We start from the raw sequence: 22,444 nt of genomic DNA on the forward strand, positions 1-22,444 counted from the left end.
CCTGGTCGCCTCTTACGACACAGGGATATGGTACACCTATTTTAACCAGGGTATACACCGGCCCAGTACACTGGTACTCACTTCGCCGACCTCGGAAGGATGACAGGCTGAGTCAACCCCCTGGTGTATTAATTCAGTGGCCCAACGGGGCTTGAACTCAGGACCTTTTGGATCCCAAGCCGCTGCCCTAACCACTGCGCCAACACCAGGATATACCGCAATGATGCACATCGAAAGCAAATCTTTAAAATAGCACTAAACGGAATAAGTTCCACTTTTCCAAAAGCGGTTGCAAAAAAGGAGACATGATTGATCAATCGGGGAATATCAAACGAACATCCCTCTCCACACAATGACAATTCCATTTACCCAGAAAAAGAAAGAAAATTTTTTTTATCGGGTCAATGATTTTCCGTTTGCTTACAACAGAGGAAAGATTCCTCTTGAAACATGTGACTTATAAAAACCCTGCCAACTTGGAGACAGCACGAGAATCCCGAGCAGCAAATTGTCAGAGAGACACTTTGAGGTGAAAACGAACGACAATGCCTCATACAGCAAGTGAGTCTTCTTGAGTTATCTTCATCAAAGTCAGTTGATCCATTTTGAAAGGGACCGCCAGCAAAGGCATTGGAATTGGATAGCCGGGCTGTGGCGAGGGTTGTGCGGTGGGGGGAGAGGTTGAGAGGAGTGTGAGGGACAGACATGGACAGTTGCGTGATGGTATTAGATTCGCTGGGACAGACACGCTGTAGTGTTGCATTCAGCTGACATTGCGACATGTGGTGGTTTTCCCCCCCTACCAATCGGTTGCCCCTTCTATCAAGTGTCCCGTTAGTTTCACCAGAATTAATTTGGTTCTTAAATTTCAACAAACGTGTCCAAAATGAGTTGGAGTCGTTTCCAGATTTGGAATATTTCATAGGCCGAGACTGTGATCCGAGCAAACGAAAGGATCATCCAGAAGGGATCTCGAGTTTCTCCCCATCGAAGTTCACGTGGTTCTGACGATGTTTTCTATTCCCACACCACGACTTCCCTTCCTCCCGTCCCAGGCACAGTGCTCTGCTCGCTCGCCGTTGCGCTCGTCCTGCTCCTGGCGACCACCGTGGCTCGACCTCAATCTGAGTCCCAGGTGCGCATGGCGGCACCCCACGGCCAATCTCTAGGGGTCTCCTGGCCGCACATGTCCCAAACGCTGTCCTCTGGATCCAAACTGGCCGAGACTACTCGCTTGGCTGCCAACAGATTGCTCCGAGACTACGTGAGTTTACCCGTCAGTCTGAGTGTGCGTGATGGTCACAACATTCAGAGTTTACTCCAGTTGCAGCACTTAGCTCTGGTGCGGTAACATATTATACCTGGCCTGTACTATGTTGTGCTCGATAAGAATATTGAAGTGGACCCTCGAGGCCTTCAAGGATGAAACTTGGTTCTTTGAGCATGACGTGCACGAGGAAATATATAACATGAGTGAAAGTGCAATGGTCTCCATTTTCATTGAAAACCCAAGTTATTTATCTAAGAAGCATCGAGGTACTGGAATTTCGAAAATTGGTTAAGGGCTGTTATGGAGGAATTGATAACTAAAGTACACAAGAAAGTTAAATAAAAAAGTTTTTTTTTTTTTACAAACTCCTGTTTCAATGGAACTTGGAAACTCGGCCACAGGTTGGAATCCATGCGACGGTAGACGGCGTCGAGTTTCACTCGTGCGTCTCACAATCCCTCATGATTGAACAATTTTGTTTTTTTTAATCTCCACCGACACTTATTGGTCTAAAGTTCTGTTGGTTTTTTTGTAAACATTAAATTTCTTTATCTCTACATAAAGTCGAGGCTCATGGAAGAGCAAGAACATGGAGGAGAGAGAGGTGAACACGACACAGTGGAAAGCAGGGCAGCAGACTAACACCAGAGGGACACTTTTAATGTTGTTCATCTGTTCTTGTAATTAAGAAAATAGAGAATAACCAAACAACGGAATACTGTAGTCTCTGTGAAGACGAGTGTCAGTCTGCATCGGCCGATAAGATAAGCAAAGGGTATTTGTCAATGGCTTACACATGGAAACGGACGTAATGACGATGACGATGATGGAGGATAAACCGACCCGATAGGTATTGGTAATTGGTGGAGCCAAAATATCCAAGTCACTTGTATTCAGTGTTTGTGTACTAAATCAAGTCTGTATCTGGTATATGCTCCCCTTCCATCCCTTCCCTCTCTTCAAACGGCACAACAGCCAACTCCACTCGCGAGAAGGCTGAATGTCTCAACATCTTGCGTTCATAACCCCTCACTCTCAGTACTCATCCTTCCCTGTCGTACAAAACTGCTCCTGAACTCTGTGCCTTTTGCACCTGAGAAGGTTCTTTCAACCCTCGACTCGGACTCTGCTACCGGACCGGACGGCATCAGCTCAAGTATCTTATAAATCTGCTGTGCCGGTCTTCCACATCCACATTTTCTCTTTCTCTTTCTCTTTCTCTTTCTCTTTCTCTTTCTCTTTCTCTTTCTCTTTCTCTTTCTCTTTCTCTTTCTCTTTCTCTTTCTCTTTCTTTTTCTCTTTCTCTTTCTCTTTCTCTTTCTCTTTCTCTTTCTCTTTCTCTTTCTCTTTCTCTTTCTCTTTCTCTCTCTCTCTCTCTCTCTCTCTCTCTCTCTCTCTCTCTCTCTCTCTCTCTCTCTCTCTCTCTCTCTCTCTCTCTTTTTTTTTTTCAACCTGTCATTTGCCCAAGGTCATCTTCAATCTGCTTGAAAAAAAAAATCAGCAAACATCAATGCACAACATGAACAGGTGCAAAAATGGACCACCTTCACTATAGACTAATCAACCTCCTTGCAATCATCAGCAAGGTCATGGAACCCATCATTGCAGTTGACATAAAATAATTCCTTTTCTCTCACGACCTCATCTGAGATCATAAATTTAGATTCAGACCGGGTCTCTCCACCTTTGATAAGCTGCTCCTACTCTACCAACAATGGATGGAGGCCATCAATATCAGACGTGAGATCAGGGCCGTCTCTCTGTACATATCTCATGCTTTTCATACAGTTTGGCATCCCGCCTTGCTCTCCAAACTGTCTACCGATGGCATCCAAGGCTAACTCCACACATGGCTTCCTGACTTCCTGACTTCCTCTCCTATTGGAGCCAACATGGGGCTCTCAATGGAATCCTTTCATCTCCTCTCCCTGATAAGGCTGGAGTTCCCCAAGGCAGTGTTTTGGGTCCAGTCCAATTCCTGATCTTCATCAATGATCTCTCTAAATCTCTAGAAAATCCTCTTTATCTATTTGCTGATGACAACCCTCTGCTGTGACATCCCTCATCCTTCAGACAGGGAGGCTGCAGCCTCTTTCCTCTCTTTAGACTTTGAAAACAAAATCACATGATGGTCAAACACTTGGAATATGTCTTTCAATCCTGACAAATCTATCTATCTCTATCTCCTCCATCTCTCGCTGAAAGGACCATCTGGCAATCCCCACCCCCCCAGCAACTACTTTCTTAACAATCCTCTTGAGGAAGTTCAGTTACTCAAACTCTTTTCTTTGGCAAAACACATTTCAAAGTTGCCATTTGCTGACTGGGCATCCTCCATCATACAAAGTTTTTCCATTTATATCTGAACTCCTATCAATCAACAACACCTTCATCCATTGCTTGATGGAGTGCTGCTCTCCCCTCTGAGCTGACTCCCCTGCCTCACATCTTGCTCGGCTTGATACCATAGAAATTCAAGACCTTCAAGATCATTGGAATGTCCCAGCTTGAAGCTGAGTCTATGGGCTTATCACTTTCACATCACAGACAGGTTGGTGGACTCTATCTTCTACCATTTCCTCTCTGGTCTTGCACCTTCTACTCTTTCCGTGGTTTGCCCCCCCCCCCCAGGTTTCTGGAGGGTGCACACAGTCCACCATCTACCCCTTCTGGTGAAACTACCTAAATCCAATATCGTTGCTCACCTCCATTCATTCGTCTTTGTTTCCCCAACTTGTGGATTGAACAGAATGTGGAACTAACTTCCACATTCTCTTCAATCGCAGTCTTCCCCCAGGTATTCATGACAGCTGTCCACCACAACCTCAGATCATCCTCAATCCAAAACTATGATCTTTTCCACCGACGTTAAACCCCAATCCCAACCACATCTCTTCCCAAATATCCAGTTTTTCCTGAGTGTTTGCTTCCGTATCCATCTTGTGTTTGTGGATGGACGGATTGACGGACAGACGGATTGACGATGCACCATCCCATAAGCTCCCTGGAACTACGTTCCAGTTGAGCGAAAGAGTGTGCAAAAGTTGTTGATGTTAAATTGTACTCAATCTGCGTCGAGAAGACCAGGAAATCTATACCTTACACAATATGATATTTGTAACCCAGGCAAAAATTCTCCAGTTAGAACTATAGTACTAGAGAGTAGTACTCTCATATACTATAGTTGGTAAGAGGTCCTACGACAGTAGCCTGCAAAGAATTACGACTATTTTTATCTGGGCTGCATGATGAGGAAGTTAACCGCCGTGGGAAATAATGTGCAGTTGAAGTTTTGAGCATTCACCCTTCGTCGGAGAGCAAAAGAGCCCATCAGAGCAAAATTGCAAACCAAAGGTGCTCTTTCACTCCGATGAAGGGCTACCACTCAAAACGTCAGAGACACCACGTTTCCCAACAACCAATCTCGTATCGATCAAGACACTTGCTCCAAATACGACACACATAATATAACTACATTGTTGTGTTGGAACAAATATTCATCGAGATGTTCATGAAATAAGGTGAAAGCGAACTCTACTATCCACAGCTTGCACATGTGGAATAGAACAGGATGCTATTTTGAAATAAACAGTTTGACAACTTCCTCAATACCATGGAAACTGTGTTTTGGGGCAACTTAGAAATCCCCTGATGTCACACAGTTAGTTGTCTTATGTAACAATGACCCTTTCACCAAGGAAACCCTGCACAGTCTGCATCACATGCTGATTTGAGGTTGCAATGACTTTCATTGAACATAAAGCTGACCACGTGGAGGGTTTATTAACTTTATACGTCAGATAATGATGTTGATTAATATCAATTTGGAACAAATTAATTCATGAGCTGCAACTTGATGAAGTGTTTCATCGGTGGTGCACGGTACAGATCGGATCACGTACCATGCTCTATATAGAACGTTGGTGCTGCTGAAACAGTTTCTATGGTTAGGGTTACAATTCTGGGAAGATCGCCACTCCGACACAGGAAGTCAGGACGGGAACTTGTAATTTGTTCAAGGTGCCGGTGATCGCTTGCCCTACTCTTCTTTAAAGGACGCCGTGGTATCTTTAACATCCACCAACTAATGCTGATAGACACATGGGATTTCAATTAACGTCCATCCGAGGGATGACACACACATTGATAAATCACCCTGCCTGTGAAACACCGAGATGACGGTTTATAGCTGGGTCGGGATTGGAACTCAGGCTAGAATGCACACCTCAAGGGCCTAAGCTATCCGAGGCTAAACTGCGTACCAACATTCAAACCCAGGCGACACTGCACACCTCTAGGGCCTAGGCTATCCCAGGCTAAACTGCGTACCAACATTCGAACCCAGGCTAGACTGCACACCTCTAGGGCCTAGGGCCTGGGCTATCCCAGGATAAACTGCGTACCAACATTCCAACCCAGGCTCGACTGCACACCTCTAGGGCCTAGAGCCTAGGCTATCCCAGGTTAAACTGCATACCAACATTCGAACTCAGGCTAGACTGCACAACTCTAGGGCCTACGCTATCCCAGGCTAGACTGCACACCTCTATGGCCTAGAGCCGAGGCTATCCCAGGTTAAACTGCATACTAACATTCAAACTCAGGCTAGACTGCACCCTCTAGGGCCTAGGGCCGAGACTATCCCAGGCTAAACTGCATACCAACATTCGAATGCAGGCTTGACTGCACAACTCTAGGGCCTACGCTATCCCAGGCTAGACTGCACACCTCTATGGCCTAGAGCCGAGGCTATCCCAGGCTAAACTGCAAACCAACATTCGAACCCAGGCTCGACTGCACACCTCTCGGCCATCCTGCCAGGTTGGTGCACGGTACATATTGATAAATTCATGTATAGCCACGAGAAGGGTTTTGACAGGTGTGATGCGTGTGTCCACATTAAAGGCTCACACCTATAATGCCATCTCCTTTCAAATCTTTAATTGTGCAGAACAAGAAGATGCTGGCTGGTGCAGAGATTGGAGCTCATCACCGAATTCCTAATACACCCCTGCCTGAATGCTCCAACAAGCCAACTACCCCAAATGCCTTCTGGGTATGCTGTTTTTTCACACATCATACTTTGTTTTTATCCACTGTATTTCTCATCTATACAAATTATTTATCATACAACTGCATCAACTTTTGTTTTTTTTGTATTATTCAAAAAGAAAATTATTTTGGCTGGAGTCATAGGTTAATTTTGTCATGTTAAGGGACCATGGGGCAAGAAGATAGCTCAGAGGTACAGTCTAATCCTTGGAGCAGTCTTATCTGTGTTTGAGTCCTCACCCAATTAAAAACCACCACCCTGGGGACTGCACAGGCAAAGTGTTGCATCAACCAGTATACCGCCTTGCCTGTCTTGCATCAACCAGTATACCGCCTTGCCTGTCTTGCATCAACCAGTATACCGCCTTGCCTGTCTTGCATTTGCCGGTGTACGTTAAAGATCCACCGGGTCTTACTGTGTCTGGTGTTGGAGTAATGGTTCAGGTGGTGGGCTTGGGATCCTAGGATCCTGAGTTCAAATCCCCCTCGGCTGTTGAATTAATACCAGGTGGGGTTGACTCTGCCGGTCATCCTTCCGAGGTCGGCAATATGAGTGCCAGCTTGCTGGTATCCTGTGTCAGAGTGGCGACCCATCCAGAATTGTGTCCAATAGCCAAGGAGACTGCTCAGGCAGCACGAATGCTCTGCACAATGTATGGTCCCAGTGGATGGAAGGTCTTACTCAAGCGTAGGTCATTGGCACTCTAGGTGTTTTCTAAAATTCCTGCCTTAACCCAGAACCCCTTGTGATGGAGTAGCAACCAACCCATGTTTGTTTCTCAGCAAACAACATTCATGACTTGGTGTGAGCATCCTGATGTTGTTTGAACGGGATGGGAAAACCTTGATCTATATGTGGACTGATCAATTGAATGAGGGCTGATAAAATATACAGCGTTAATTGATTTTATACTATCATGAGTCTTGCTGATAACTTCCGCTTACCAAAGGAAATTTATCACCTTCCCCTTAACCATGCTCCTTATTTCATCCCCCCCTCATCATCATTATTTCCAGCCTTCGTGTGTGTGTGTATGTATCTCTATCTCTATCTCTATCTCTATCTCTATCTCTATCTCTATCTCTATCTCTATCTCTATCTCTATCTATCTCTATCTCTATCTATCTCTATCTATCTCTATCTATCTATCTCTATCTATCTATCTCTATCTATCTATCTATCTCTATCTATCTCTATCTATCTCTATCTATCTCTATCTATCTCTATCTATCTCTATCTATCTCTATCTATCTCTATCTATCTCTCTCTATCTCTCTCTATCTCTCTCTATCTCTCTCTATCTCTCTCTATCTCTCTCTCTCTCTCTCTCTCTCTCTCTCTCTCTCTCTCTCTCTCTCTCTCACACACACACACCCCCCTTCTCTGTAATGTCAGAACATTCATTCAAAATTGTTTTGGTGCAGAAAGGAGGAAAGTTATTTGCATTAGCTCTCAACTATCACAATATCTTCTGAACTCTTCTTCGTTCGTATGCAGCACAAGGCTGCGGGGTAGCATCATGAACTGAGGGTGTGGCTGTGCCGCTGATGCAGTGCCCTCTGCTGGTTAGGGCAGGAACTTGTAATTTGTTCATGATGGTGATAGCTCCCCTACTCTTTGCGAAGGACACTGTGGGATCTTTAACATTCACCAACAAATGCTGGCAGACAGGACGACCGGCTCAACGTCTATCCTGAGGACGGTGCACACATTGATGAATCACCCTGCCTGTGAAGCACCAGGATGACAGTTTATAGCTCCGTCGGGATTCAAACCTCGGCAAGGCAGCTTTGAGGCAAGTGTGCATACCTCTAGGCCAGGCCTGCCAGTCTTAGCTTATGAATACAATTAGGCCAAATAATAATATTTGAAAGCCAAAGCATGTAATCTCATCGAGCGATGTGATTGCAAAAATAACAAAGAATGCTTAAATTGAGAAAAGCACAAATTCTTTCTTATCACAACAATATTAATCACAAGCATTCTGGTTTTTATACCTTGTTCAAAAGGACCGTTTCCTTAACGACTGTGATTTGGAATGATTCTTTACAAACAGAACTATGTCAAAGAATCTTGCCTTCCGAGCATCCTCCGATCATTGCGGTTCCACAAGCAAGAGCTGCAAGACCTAAACAACACCCGAAAGGAGTTTGGCAATCAGCTGTTTCGTCTCCTCAACAACATTGAAGAGCTGATCAAGCTCCTATCTGCAGAGGTATTTTGAGATTGTGACAGAGGGGTCTATTCAACAGGCAGTTAAAATGTTAATCAAAGGTCTTTAGATCAATACAATCTACAGAGACGAACCATGAAATGTAATTTCAAAATAATGTTGGTTTGAAACTTTGATGGTCTATCGAAATTTGGTGACCCATTTATCATCTTCTCATCCTTTGACATTGAAACCGATGACCAAGCACGAATGGCTCATGTTCTACAGATTCACAGTGGTGTGGAACAGGTACAGCTGCCTGAAGAACAAGTACCTTTCCCGACAAGAACGGGTGATCTGGGCAGCTGGGAGAACATCGTGCATGAACACAACCTTTTGACTAGCTTCGCTCATGAAGCAGAGAATATCGCTCGCATCTTGCGTCCACTACGCCCTCGATAACACCACCCTATCTCCAACATCCTGAGTCCTCAACACCCTCGATAACACCACCCTATCTCCAACATCCTGAGTCTACTACAGCCTCGATAACACCACCCTATCTCCAACATCCTGAGTCTACTACAGCCTCGATAACACCACCCTATCTCCAACATCCTGAGTCCTCTACGCCTTCGATAACACGACCCTATCTCCAACATCCTGAGTCCTCTACGCCCTCGATAACACCACCCTATCTCCAACATCCTGAGTCCTCTACACCCTCGATAACACCACCCTATCTCCAACATCCTGAGTCCTCTACACCCTCGATAACACCACCCTATCTCCAACATCCTGAGTGCTCTACACCCTCGATAACACCACCCTATCTCCAACATCCTGAGTGCTCTACGCCCTCGATAACATGACCCTATGTCCCTCACCCTGCATCCTCGACACCCTCGATAACATGACCCGATTGAGGATCTGCATTCACACGGCGCTTTGGTATACCAGGACACTGTGACCTGTTCAGAATGTATGATGACACAATGTCTCTCTGAACCCTCTAGAGCCCACGAAATGTTCTGAAAGAACAAAAACCGATGACCCCTGGGGCTCTAGAGGGTTAAAGAATTTATTTTTTTAAACAGACTGTTTATTTCTAATTAGGGTACCCTGTGAGTACAGGGTACCCTATTGTTTTTCTTCTGTTTATTTATTATTTATTTATTTTTTTTATTTTTCCGCCGGCATTTTGCACCCTTTTTTGCTTTAAAAATCATTTTCTCTGGGACACTAAGACCGATCGACACGAAATTTTCACCATAGGATGTATCTTTTTTGATAGCACAATCAAGTTATAATTATGACGTCATTGGTCACGTGGTGCGGGCGCCATCTTGAAAAAAACAGTAAACTTTGGACCTCTGTATCTCAGAAACCGTGCAATGGAAAGTTTTTTCGCTTGATACATTTTACTAAGCTCCCTATGGGGAACACGTGTGATTTTTCGTGACGTCATAGGTGAAGTGATATACCGGTGAAAATTCGTCAAGTAGAACGCCGTATGGGAAAAATCTGAAAAATTTTGAGCATCATCTACGTCTAAAATCACTGACGAAAATGTTTTTCTTGACGTCATCGATGACGTAATTCAGCCGCCATCTTGTTTTTTAGTGTTTTTTTTTTTTTTAATCTTCTTCTCCAGAAGGGCTGGACAGGTTGAGGCGAGACTTTACAGGTACATTCTCCAAGAGGTCCTTTCTCAAGTTTGTTAATTTCTTGTTGACAGGTCACATGGTTTGGCGGCAATCTTGAAAAAAACCTTAAAACCTTCAAACATCTTCTTCTCCAGAAGCGCTGGTCCAATGAAGGCGAGATTTCAGAACTATATTCGTGACATGCATGCGATGCAAGTTTGTTAATTTTGAAGTGATAGGTCACATGGTTTGGCCGCCATGTTGGATTTAAGAAAAATATTAAATAATGTTTTCTCTGGAATTTCATAAGCCATCGAAGCAAAAATTTGCAAGTGCCTTCCTCCCTCAAGTCTGCATACATGGTAAAAAATTTTTTTACCTCAGAAGTCACATGGTTTGGCGGCCATCTTGGATAGAAAAATAGACCTTATCCGATTTACACGAAACTTCACACACTTGTTCGGGTCGACGATGGAAAGCAGAATTTAAACTTATGATATCATAAGTCACAAGGTTCGGCAGCCATCTTGGATTGAAAATGAATAAATTTTAAAAATCTTCTTCTCCAGAAGGGCAAGACAGATGAAGACGAAACTTCACACATATATTCCCCATGAGGTCCTTTCTCAAGTTTGTTAATTTCTTATTGATCGGTCACATGGTTTGGCGGCCATCTTGAAAAAAACCCTAAAACCTTCAAACATCTTCTCCAGAAGCGCTGGTCCGATGAAGGGCAGATTTCAGAACTATATTCGGGACACGTAGGCGATACAAGTTTGTTAATTTCGAATTGATGTCACACGGTTTGGCCGCCATGTTGGATTTAAGAAAAATATTAAATAATGTTTTCTCTGGAACTGCTTAACCTAACAAATCGAAAGTTTGAAATTATCATCTACCATCGTGTGTGCACGCGTGGTCAAAATTCTGATGTCACACGTCACATGGTTTGGCGGCCATATTGGATAGAAAAACGCACCTTTACCGATTAACACGAAACTTCACAAACGTGTTCCAATACCCAGTTGGAAGCAGAATATAAATTTGTAATGTCATAGGTCACATGGTTCGTCAGCCATCTTGGATTGAAAAACAATATCTTTAAACGTCTTTTTCTCTGAAACGACTGAACAGATCCAGGCGAAACTCCACCACTATGACCGCCTCTCTATGACGAATAAAAAGTTCTCACCCCCTTTTGAGGTACGACACAACGTTTGGCAGCCATAGTGGATTGAAGGAAAAATATTAATTAATGTTTACTCTGGAACTACTACATCAATAAATGTGAAACATCACCTTTATGGTGGAACAGTCATGCGGAATGAGGGTTTGAAATTTCAACGGGATTGGGCCCAGGGTTTGGCAGCCATGTTGGTTTTAAGAAAAATATTAAATAATGTTTTCTCTGAAACTGCTTAACCTCGCGGAGTGAAAATTTGCAGTTATCGTCTGCGACCATGTTTGCACATGTGGTGAAAATTATGACATCACAAGTCACATGGTTTGGCCGCCATCTTGGATTGAAGGATAAATATTAATTAATGTTTACTCTGTAACCGCTGCTTCTATATATATACGAAACTTCAAATTTGTAATTTAGCCGACATGCGAAACAAAAGTTTAAAATTTCAACCTGATCCGTCACGCGGTTTGGCAGCCAGAATTATTTAATTATTTGAATCTGTTCACCAGTAATAAGGAAATTGAACGCTTTGTGCTGCCCGGTTCGTAACTCGTCTGTTCCGCGACGTCTCGAAGCAGGCCTGTGTTTGTATCACCATTAAATAATGTTTTCTTTGGCACCGCTTATCCGATAAATGCGAAACTTTGCGACTATGATTTAAGTCTCATGTTGTATCAGTTGTGTCAAAGGCGGATGGACTGGGTACCCGGTCATCACTGCCAGCAGTTATAAAGTGGCAGTTCTAGTTGATATTTATTATTTATTTTATACAGATGAGGAATAATATATTTTATAGTCGTATATTTATATGACAATAAAAGAATTTTGGTTTTACAATTTGTGGCTAATTCATCTCAAGATAAGCCTGATGTTGGCTTCACGGTTAGGGTGGCTGGTTGAAGATGTTAGGGTCTTGAGTTTGAGCCCGTCATGCCGTGAGATAACACGAGATGGGTTGAATCAGCCCGTCATCCTTCTGAGGTTGGCAAAATGAGTACGAGCTTCCTGGGAACAGGAGGCACTGCATCAATGGCACAGCTGCACTCTCAGCAATGATGCAACCAGCAGACACAGTTTGCATACAAAATAATAATAATCTTAAGATTTGAAGGTAGTAAACTCATGTTGGCTTGTTTGGTGTTCCCATTTCAGACTAGAAGGACACTCGCTGGAGTGCATACCTTTGCCAAGCTAATTAGTTTATGTTTTGTATCCCAATGATTAGGTCTGAATCCAGATCCGGCTTAACTAAAATTTAATCAGCTTGGTCTAGCTAACTCATCCACCAAGTTTCGTCCGAATCAGTCCGTAACTTTTTGAGATATCCTCCTACGTGTTGTTTTTGGCTCTATCTCTCAATGGTGAACAATCATTTTAAAAATTCTCGGATCCAGATCCGGATTCAGATGTTCACCAAAATCTCATCATTTCATCCGTGTCACACACCCAAGCTCTCCAGCAAAGATCCATAAAACAAATTTGAACTCAAAAATAATAGTTGGTTGAAACCAATGACCAAATATGCAACTCCTCTTCAAATTTAAGTCAATTGGATGAACATTGACTATTTCAGCAACTTTGCCTATATTGATGTTTTGCCCTGTGTTCACCTCAAAAACAATAGTTGGTTGAATTCAATGACTTGATCTGCAAATCCTCTTCAAATTTCAAGTCAATGCGTTGAAAACTGAGGATTTTAGAAATACCACCTTAGTTGTTGATATTTTGGCCGATGTCGACTTCAAAAATAACTCGTGGTTCCATTGAATGACCTAATATGCAAATCGTCTTCAAATTTCAAGTCAATCGGATGAAAATTGACAATTAGATATTCGGTCCATGTTGACCTTTTGGCCTATGTTGACATTGAAAGCAATTAGTGGTTAAATTCAGTGTCTTGACGTGCAAATTATCTTCAAATTTCTTGTCAATCGGATGAAAATTGACAATTTTATAAAATTGGCATACTTTGACCTTTGGCCAATGTTGACCTCAAAAGAGTGACTGCAATGTCACATCATCATGTAGCATGTGGTAAAGTTTCAATTTCCTCCAAGGAACGGTTTTCAATGTACGCTCTCAACAAAATGCACACATGTACGACGTACGTACGCTACCGATTGCTTAACCACGCTTTCCGCTTCACGAGCGTCGGGCGATAAGTACGTGCACTCGGATGGATGTGTCTGACTAGAATGGATTCTGGTTGACAAAATATCCACACGGGCACATGCACGACCTTTGAATGCTTGGGGTGTCACAATAGGACAGAATTGTTGATAAATCATTTTGAAAAATTGGTTGACCTTTGGCCGATGTCGACCTTAAGACCTGAAAAACATTAGGCTTCTTGCTTGTGATGACCTCTACCATGTGGTGAAGTATCATGAAGATCGGTTTAAAATTGTGACCTCTTAGTGATACACACAAGAACAAACAAAGATGCAAACAGAGTAACTCACGCAACCAACCAATATACTTGAAAAATGTTCGATTTTCGCAACTAACAGACAGACAGGCAAGTGTGAAAACATAACCTCCATCCACATTCGGTGGCAGAGGTAAACAAACAAAATTAATGATGCTGGTTAATCCCAAGTTGAAATCACAAGTGGTGTTGTTTTATCCATCGTCTACTGAGGTCCTCAAAATCCACGTAAATAGATCATATCAAAAATGTGTTTGCTCGTGAATCATAAGCATTCCATCATTGTCTTTCTCCTTTTACTAGCCACCTAGTTATCTCCATCACCTGGTCTGCCTTTAATGACTTAAAACTTCTTAAATATTTTTTTCTTCTTCTTTTGGCAATACATTACATGTGATCCGGAAGAGAAATCTCATCTCTCCATCCCCAACCTCATCTTCACCTCTTCAGTTTATCTGCGCAGAGTAACATCCACCATCCACATACATAAATTTCCTTCAACATGGATCAACTCTGAAACACCTGTTGATATCGATGACCAGGTAGCAGGTAAAGGAGCAAAGAAAAAGAGAAAGGATGTAATGAGCATTCCCCCCTAACTATCTGTTCCTCATCTGTGATGACTTCGACTGCCACCACGCCAGGGAGCTGCATCTCCGATTCCTCCTGTCTAGCCCTGCAACAACCAACTGTACCATTGGAATCAAGACCTTCTATAACCGTGTAGTTGACCAAACGTGTAATTTTTCCAATCTGGATTTCTCCAAGCGGTTCGTTCTCCACCTTCGACATGATGATGACAAACTTTTTCATTTCCCATTATTGATGTCTACTTGTGTTGTGATATTATTTGATGAACAATTCATTCAGTATTTTTCCGCTCGAGGAGCACCACCTTACTGGGGTACTAGGCCGTTCGAGTATGCTGCGTCGGATTGGCGACCCATCCAGGATTGTGTCCTTCAGCCACATTAAACTGCCTCGGCAGCTCCTCGTGTTCTCCTCATGGCATCAAAGGAATGGTTATTATATTCATCAGAACACCGAATCTCTCTCCCCATGTCCTCAAACTTTGCCTTCCTGAAATCTCATCGTCTTACTGGATTCTGAACCCCAACATTGAACAAAATATCGTTACAAATACAAAATGGTCAGTTCTCTCGAAATGTTCTCCTCTCTCCGTCCTCTCCACCATATTTGGATGGATGTACAGATCTCTGATTATATCGTGTTGCCAAAAAAAGAACTTTGAACCCCCTCTCCCTCTCCCTCTCCCTGTCCCCCTTATTCTTTGCCCATTTCATCTCTCTCCTCTACCCCCCCCCCCAACCACCTCTCCCCTCCCCCCCAACCACCACTGCGTGCGCGCGCGCGTGTGTGTGTGTGTGTGTGTGTGTGTGTGTGTGTGTGTGTGTGTGTGTGTGTGTGTGTGTGTGTGTGTGTGTGTGTGTGTGTGTGCGTATGTGTGTATATGTGTGCGTTTGTGCATGTGTATGTGTGTGTGCGTGTGTGCATGTTTGTGTGTGTGCACGTATATGTATGTGTGTACGTATGTGTGCGTGTGTGCATGTGTATGTATGTGTGTGCACGTGTGTATGTTTGTGTGTGTGTGTATATGTGTGCGTATGTATGCGTGTGTGTGCATGTGCATGTGTATGTGTATGTTTGTGTGTGCACGTGTGTGTGCGCGTGTATGTATGTGTGCGTGTGTGTGTGTGTGTGTGCGTGTGCATGTATGCGTGTGTGCGTGCGTATGTGTGTGTGTGCGTGTGTGCATGTGTATGTGTGTGTGCGTGTGTGCATGTTTGTGTGTGTGTGTGTGCATGTGTATGTGTGTGTGCACGTATATGTATGTGTGTATGTATGTGTGCGTGTGTGCATGTGTATGTGTGCGTATGTATGCGTGTGTATGTGCATGTGTATGTGTATGTATGTGTGTGCACGTGTGTATGCGTGTGTATGTGTATGTGTATGTGTATGTATGCGTGTGTATGTGCATGTGTATGTGTATGTTTGTGTGAGCACGTGTGTGTGCGTGTGTATGTATGTGTGCGTGTGTGTGTGTGCGTGTGCATGTATGTGTGTGTGCATATGTGTGTGTGTGCGTGTGTGCATGTGTATGTGTGTGTGCGTGTGTGCATGTTTGTGTGTGTGTGTGTGTGTGTGTGTGCATGTGTATGTGTGTGCATGTTTCTGTGTGTGTGTGCGTGTGCATGTATGTGTGTGTGCGTATGTTGGTGCGTGTGTGCATGTGTATGTGTGTGTGCGTGTGTGCATGTTTGTGTGTGTGTGTGTGCATGTGTATGTGTGTGCATGTGTATGTATGTGTGTGTGTGCGCGTATGTGTGTATGTGTGTGTACACGTATGTGTGTGTACGTGTGTGTGCGTGTGTGTGGCCATTTTTCTCAGAGATGACCAAACGGATCTTCATCAGTTTGTCAGCTGTTGAAAATTTTTGTTTCAGGAAAAAAAAAAAAATTCAATTTGGGAAAAAAAGTTTATTTTTTGTAATTTTTTTTATTTATTAATATCTCTATAGTGACAAATCCTTTGTCGTTAGGTGAAAGGTGATATTAAATGATCCCTGACCCCATTCGTTAGTGGGTTCGGGAAGTGTTTTCGGTTCCCAGAATTTTTCTTTATATTTTTCAATTTTTTTTTAATTTTCTAAAACTTCATTTGTTGAAAATACCAACACAGGATGAGAACAGCACCCGACAACGCCGGGCCGCCCTGCGAGACCTCAATGTATACGTAATATATGAACGAACATGGTCAAGAGAAACAACTAACTAAAACACATGAACATCCCAAAGGGTATTAAACCCGACAAAAGCCACAGAAAAGGTGCGAGAGATCACGTGTGGTGTGGGCGGGTTTGGGTGTGTCCCGTGAGTATAAAGTGGCGAGAGTACCTGTACTACACCTATCCTTGGTTCACCTGCCTCACGCTCCTCACCTGCACCGTTTCCGAGGATCTCGCACAACTCTGAGCCTCGGTGGCCGGAATCATGGTGCATCTCGCGATGGGAGCGGCGCTGCCCGCACTCCTTCTGTTACTTTCCTGCGCTGCTGGACTCAACGGCAACGAAGGTGAGAATCAGCACACCTGCACCCCGAACGAGAGGGAGAGGGAGAGGGAGAGGGAGAGGGAGAGGGAGAGGGAGAGGGAGATCGGGGTCTTGAGAGGGAGATCGGGGTCTTGAGAGGTCGTGAATGAACGAGCCACCTTGCGTGGAATACCTGTAGAGTTACCACTTTATAAATGTCGAAAGAAGGAATGAATGAACCGACGATGACGTCATGACACAGGTATGTTATTCCTTCACTTACCTTTTTTCAGGGATGTGTTCAGTTACCAAGTTTCTTGTGGAGCATTCAATTTGAAAGGGTCGATAAGGAACGGCTAGCTTGGCAAGCGCTAACTAGCAGCTTGGAAACTAAAAACACACACAAACACACAAACACACAAACACACAAACACACAAACACACACCAGGTGTGAAGGAACGTCCAATAAGATGAGACCACTTTCTCCTTGCAGTCCATGCAGGAACATGTTCAGGGTGCCGGCGATAGCTCGCCTACTCTTCCCGAAGAACGTCGCGTGGGATCTTTAACGGACAGGATGTTCGGTTTCATGTCTGAACAGCAGGACTGTCGACAGGTACGCACGTTCACCTCAAAGCTATCTCTCCTGGGTCTGAATCCTGACCCGGCTATAAACCGTCATCCCGGTGATTCATCAATGTGAGTGTGTACCGTCCCTTAGTTGGTGTACTTTAAATATCACACGATGTCCTTCACCAAGAGTAGGCGAGCTATCTCCAGCACCCTGAACAAATTCCAAATTCCTGCCTCAACCTGGAGGAGGGCATCGCGTCGGCGGCACAGCCACACCTCCGGCCATTGATGCTACCCCGCAGCCTTGTACTGTGTACAAACGAAGTAACAGCTGTTGTATTATCAGGAAACGGCCTTGAGCTCAAGCGGAGTTTCCCAACGAGGGGAAACCGAATGAGTAATGACGTCATCCAAAGTTAATTTCGCCTGCGAATTGGAAAAAAAAGTACTTTTTATCATCCGTGGGAATTGGCTGCGGCAAGAGCAGCTTCTTCAATAATAAAAAGGACCTTTGAATTGTTTCTCCTTTTCTTCACTCCTTATTGGGCACACGCACAGTAAATGGAGAGGTGGACCATAAGGAGGGATATATATATATATATATATATATATATATATATATATATATATATATATATATATATATATATATATATATATATATATATATATATATATATATATATATATATATATATGACCATACTCTGTGCAGAGTGTTGGTGTTGCTTAAGCAGTCTCCTGAGCTATTGGGCACAATCTTGGACGGGTCACCACTCCAACACAGGATACCAGCATGCTGGCACTCATTTTGCCGACCTCGGAAGGATGACAGGTCGAGTTAACCCCACCTGGTATATATTCAACAGCTGAGCAGGATTTGATCTCGACCCTAGGATCCAAAGCCTGCCACCCTTCCCATTAAGCCAACACCAAGCATTTGGAGTGTGCGAGCGGTTAAAATAGAACTGAAAGGTGTGTGTGTGTGTGTGTGTGTGTGTGTGTGTGTGTGTGTGTGTGTGTGTGTGTGTGTGTGTGTGTGTGTGTGTGTGTGTGTGTGTGTGTGGTCATTGTCTGAATCTTTTCCTGGAAGGTTTTTCACTTACGAAATCTAAAGATTTCGTAAATATATTGATGCCTTCCGTTTCTGTTTGTTTGTTTGTTTGTTTTTTTTTTGTAGGCATGATAACTCGAGAACGGAAGAAGCTACCAATGTCAAATTACACCACGTGATTCAGGAGGGTGATGGCTAGTGCTGATTAGATTTTGGTCAAAATCGGTCAACGGTCAAGGTCACAGTGAGGTCAAACATTCGATTTTTGATGGTTTGGTACAGAATCATCGTAGAAACTTCTGGTTTGCGTCGCTACCTTCTCTAGAGACAGCTTTTATTAGACAAGGTCAGAGGTCAAGTTGACGATTTCGTAAGTACCAGTCTATGACTGCTTGTTTGTTTGTTTGTAGGCACGATAACTCGAACGGAAGAAGGTACCAATGTCAAATTACACCACGTGATTCAGGAGGGTGATGGCTAGTGCTGATTAGATTTTGGTCAAAATCGGTCAACGGTCAAGGTCACAGTGAGGTCAAACATTCGATTTTTGATGGTTTGGTACAGAATCATCGAAGAAACTTCTGGTTTGTGTCGCTACCTTCTCAAGAGACAGCTTTTATTAGACAAGGTCAGAGGTCAAGTTGACGATTTCGTAAGTACCAGTCTATGACTGCTTGTTTGTTTGTTTGTAGGCACGATAACTCGAACGGAAGAAGGTACCAATGTCAAATTACACCACGTGATTCAGGAGGGTGATGGCTAGTGCTGATTAGATTTTGGTCAAAATCGGTCAAAGGTCAAGGTCACAGTGAGGTCAAACATCCAAAACATTCGATTTTTTGATGGTTTGGTACAGAATCATCGTAGAAACTTCTGGTTTGCTTCGCTACCTTCTCGAGAGACAGCTTTTATTAGACAAGGTCAGAGGTCAAGTTGACGATTTCGTAAGTACCTGTCTATGACTGCTTGTTTTTTTTCTTTGTTTTTCTCTGAAAGGTCGAGGCTCCTGGAAGAGCGAGCGGCGAAGGAGGAAGATATAAAGGGAAAAGCAGAAACAGTATTAGGTTCGGGCTCGTTGGTTTCTCAGTTTCAGAGACATGACACATACGTACGTCAAATTATAGAATGTGCCTTTTCAAAATCTGAAATAGGAGACTGTGATGAACACATCTCAAAATAGCCTGGTGTTGGCTCAGTGCTTATAGTGGTGGCTTGGTATCCAAGGGTCCTGAGTTAAAGCCCCGTCGGCCGCTGAATTAATACACCAGGGGGTTGACTCAACCTGTCATCCTTCCGATGTCGGCGAAATGAGTACCAGTTCTAGTGTGTGTACTGGTAGAGGGGCACGTACCAGCGACACCATCGCACTTCAAGAAATGATAGCTACCCCGGCAGCTAAGCTGCCATACGACCACACACAAACACACACACACACACACACACACACACACACACACACACACACACACACACACACACACACACACACACACAAACACACACACACACACACACACACACACACACACACACACACACACACACACACACACACACACACACACACGTCTCAAAATAACAAGGTCTTGGCTGGCTTTTTTTTTACCAAAGGGTAAGCTGAGACTCTCGTTGAGGTCTTCACAAATATCTACTGTGGTGCTCAAAAGGATGTTCGTGACGTGCGGTAAAATGAGGATGGTCATCTGACCGTCGAGTGCTGTGATCCGGTGTGCAAATGTTTGCGGTAAATGGAGATGCTGGTTTTTCTTCTTCCTGCTGGAAGTTTTGAAAATGAGGTTGAGAATGAAGCGCGTCAGGAAGTGCGACCGAACATTGGTACTCGTGTTTTGTTTAAATGTGGAAGAGCTTGATGACAGGATGACAGGTTTGGGTACTGATGAGAGACTGGAAGCTCATCGGATCAGGGACTGGTGAGCAGATGGAAGCGGGATGAAAATGGGGATTTTGTACAAGTTTTTAGATTGGAGGAGGAGTCCTGAGATGGGTCAAACAGGAAGGGGAGAGTTAAAGAAAATTTAATGAATGATGAGCAACATGTACCTATTGAGTTGGTTGACCATGAATAGCCCGTGGTGAGGTTCCACGCTTGAGGATATGTGCTGGGAGCCGGGACCGAGGCCGGATCGTTGTACATGAACCTGGCGGTCACGCGTGATTTTTAAACCATCCCATGCTGTCGTCAATCCTAATGAGGTGATGATTATTTAACAATACCACGATACATCACGGGGAATGGAGACTTGGACAACGTAATAGAGTAAGGCAGAAGCTGCGGCTCATAAAGATCCATCCTGTTGATGCACATCTTCTTTTGTGATGTTGGAAGTTTGTCAATCGAGGATCTGAATTTGCAGAAAGTCTGTCTTTTCAAGGTTGTGTTATAAATGGGCTTAAATGGTCTGCCTAAGACCGATCACAAGTGGTCAAGACCCAGAATATGGAGACTGAACTTTATTCGGAGTTTTGTCGGAAAGAACTGCATTAGAAAAGTATGTACAATGCCCTGAGATATGATGGAAGGATTCTGGGAGTTAGAACCGGAAAGAGCAATTTGTGAGAGCGGTGATGGTTGGTAGCCAAAGACGCTTGTAGCATTGCTGTAGTGATGATGACTTTCTGTGGACATTGGTGGGAAAGGTCCGACGGCCTCGACGGAGCATTGTGGTGGCCAAACGGTCTTGCAGGTTCAGCGGTAGAGCCCCAAGTGCATTCTCGGAATCCAGAGTTCCGCGATGGGTGCAGACCGAAAACGAGGCAGAAGCGCACAATTCCGGCCTCGCTGCTGATCCAAAAACCATTGCTTCTCCACCCTCTCACCCACTGTTTCTGCCATTACTTTGATGATGACATCCTCAATCTCTTCCTCCAAATTCTCCTCCACTGCTGCCGGCATGTTTCATCAAGTCTTCTCTTCCCATGATGCTCCACCTCTGGCTTTCGTTCGAACCGGCCTCACCATTGAGCGGTGGCAGTCATTCATAAGGGTGCTTTCTGCAGATGCATGCTCATATGTCAAGCTGCACCGCTGAGAACCAAGGCCTAGTGCAGGTCAAGTGGAAATGTCCAAGTCCTGTCGAGTAGACGAGACTCCTTTCTGTACGAGGCAACATGCGCACGCACGCACACGAAAATCAACATCTCGTGGAATGACAGTGTATTTACATCATTAATCCTGAGTTTATTAGCATGCTCCACCTGTTACGCAGATATAATGAGGCCAAGAAGATTGCAGCTGCAGCTTTCTGTGACTGGGTTGAGCGTCTGTTTGGCATTGAATGGAAATGTCGTCGTGATGTTTCTTTGGGAAGGTCATTTGATGCAGAAAACTTTAAAATAATCCGTTTGGTGATTCTAACTTCCTTGTGGAGAGCTTGCAGGAGGGGTTCATGTGTGATGCCTGGGTGATGGACTATGGGACGCATCGATTGCTTTGGTCTTTTTTTTTTTTTTTTTCTTCTCCTTCAGACTTTGAAAGCACCTCATTCAAAAGGAGCTGAGCCGGCGTGACCAACCGCAATAGAGCAATTGGTTGACAGAAATTGCATGCACTTCGGTCAATTACGGATGAGATGTGGCTGTTTGTACAGATGTTGTCATCTAGTTCCGTCAAGTCGTGTCCGACGTCTGATGACGATTCATCATCCATCCATCCATCCATTGGGACCATACTCTGTACAGAGTATTGGTGCTGCCGAAGCAGTCTCCTTGGCAATTGGGCACAATCCTGGATGGGTCGCCACTCCGACGCAGGATACCAGCAAGCTGGCACTCATTTTGCCGACCTCGGAAGGATGACAGGTCGAGTTAACCCCACCTGGTATTGATTCAATGGCCGAGCAGGATTTGAACTCGGGACCCAAGGATCCCAAGCCCACCACCCTAACCATTAAGCCAACAACAGGCATATTCACGATCAGATTTCTCTAAACATCCCCATCCTTCCCTGTTTCCCAAAGCTCCGGCAGAGACAGCTTGGGTGCATCCTTTACCCCATCCGTCACAAACGTCC

The 22,444-nt window shown here is 44.1% G+C and overlaps 2 protein-coding genes across 2 annotated transcripts in view; both read left to right on the forward strand.

The window, feature by feature from the left end:
• The first annotated feature begins 741 nt into the window (after positions 1–741).
• Positions 742–12,144, forward strand: LOC147013821 (uncharacterized). Its single transcript, XM_085851079.1, has 4 exons — positions 742–1,264; positions 6,222–6,326; positions 8,380–8,538; positions 8,764–12,144. Exons 1-4 carry the CDS (start codon positions 1,142–1,144, stop codon positions 8,935–8,937), a joined length of 561 nt encoding a protein of 186 aa, XP_085707205.1. The 5' UTR covers positions 742–1,141; the 3' UTR covers positions 8,938–12,144.
• A 4,488-nt stretch (positions 12,145–16,632) lies between these two features.
• LOC147013822 (pituitary tumor-transforming gene 1 protein-interacting protein-like) overlaps positions 16,633–22,444 on the forward strand; it is a 39,529-nt gene continuing 33,717 nt past the window's right edge. The window contains exon 1 of the mRNA XM_085851085.1: positions 16,633–16,829. Within this exon, the coding sequence (XP_085707211.1) occupies positions 16,748–16,829 (82 nt within the window). The 5' untranslated portion in view covers positions 16,633–16,747. The remainder of the gene's footprint in view (positions 16,830–22,444) is intronic.

Source organism: Eptatretus burgeri, chromosome 13, assembly GCF_056783735.1.
Source record: "Eptatretus burgeri isolate ZD-2024b chromosome 13, Ebu_testis_v1, whole genome shotgun sequence".
Lineage (NCBI taxonomy): Eukaryota > Metazoa > Chordata > Myxini > Myxiniformes > Myxinidae > Eptatretus > Eptatretus burgeri.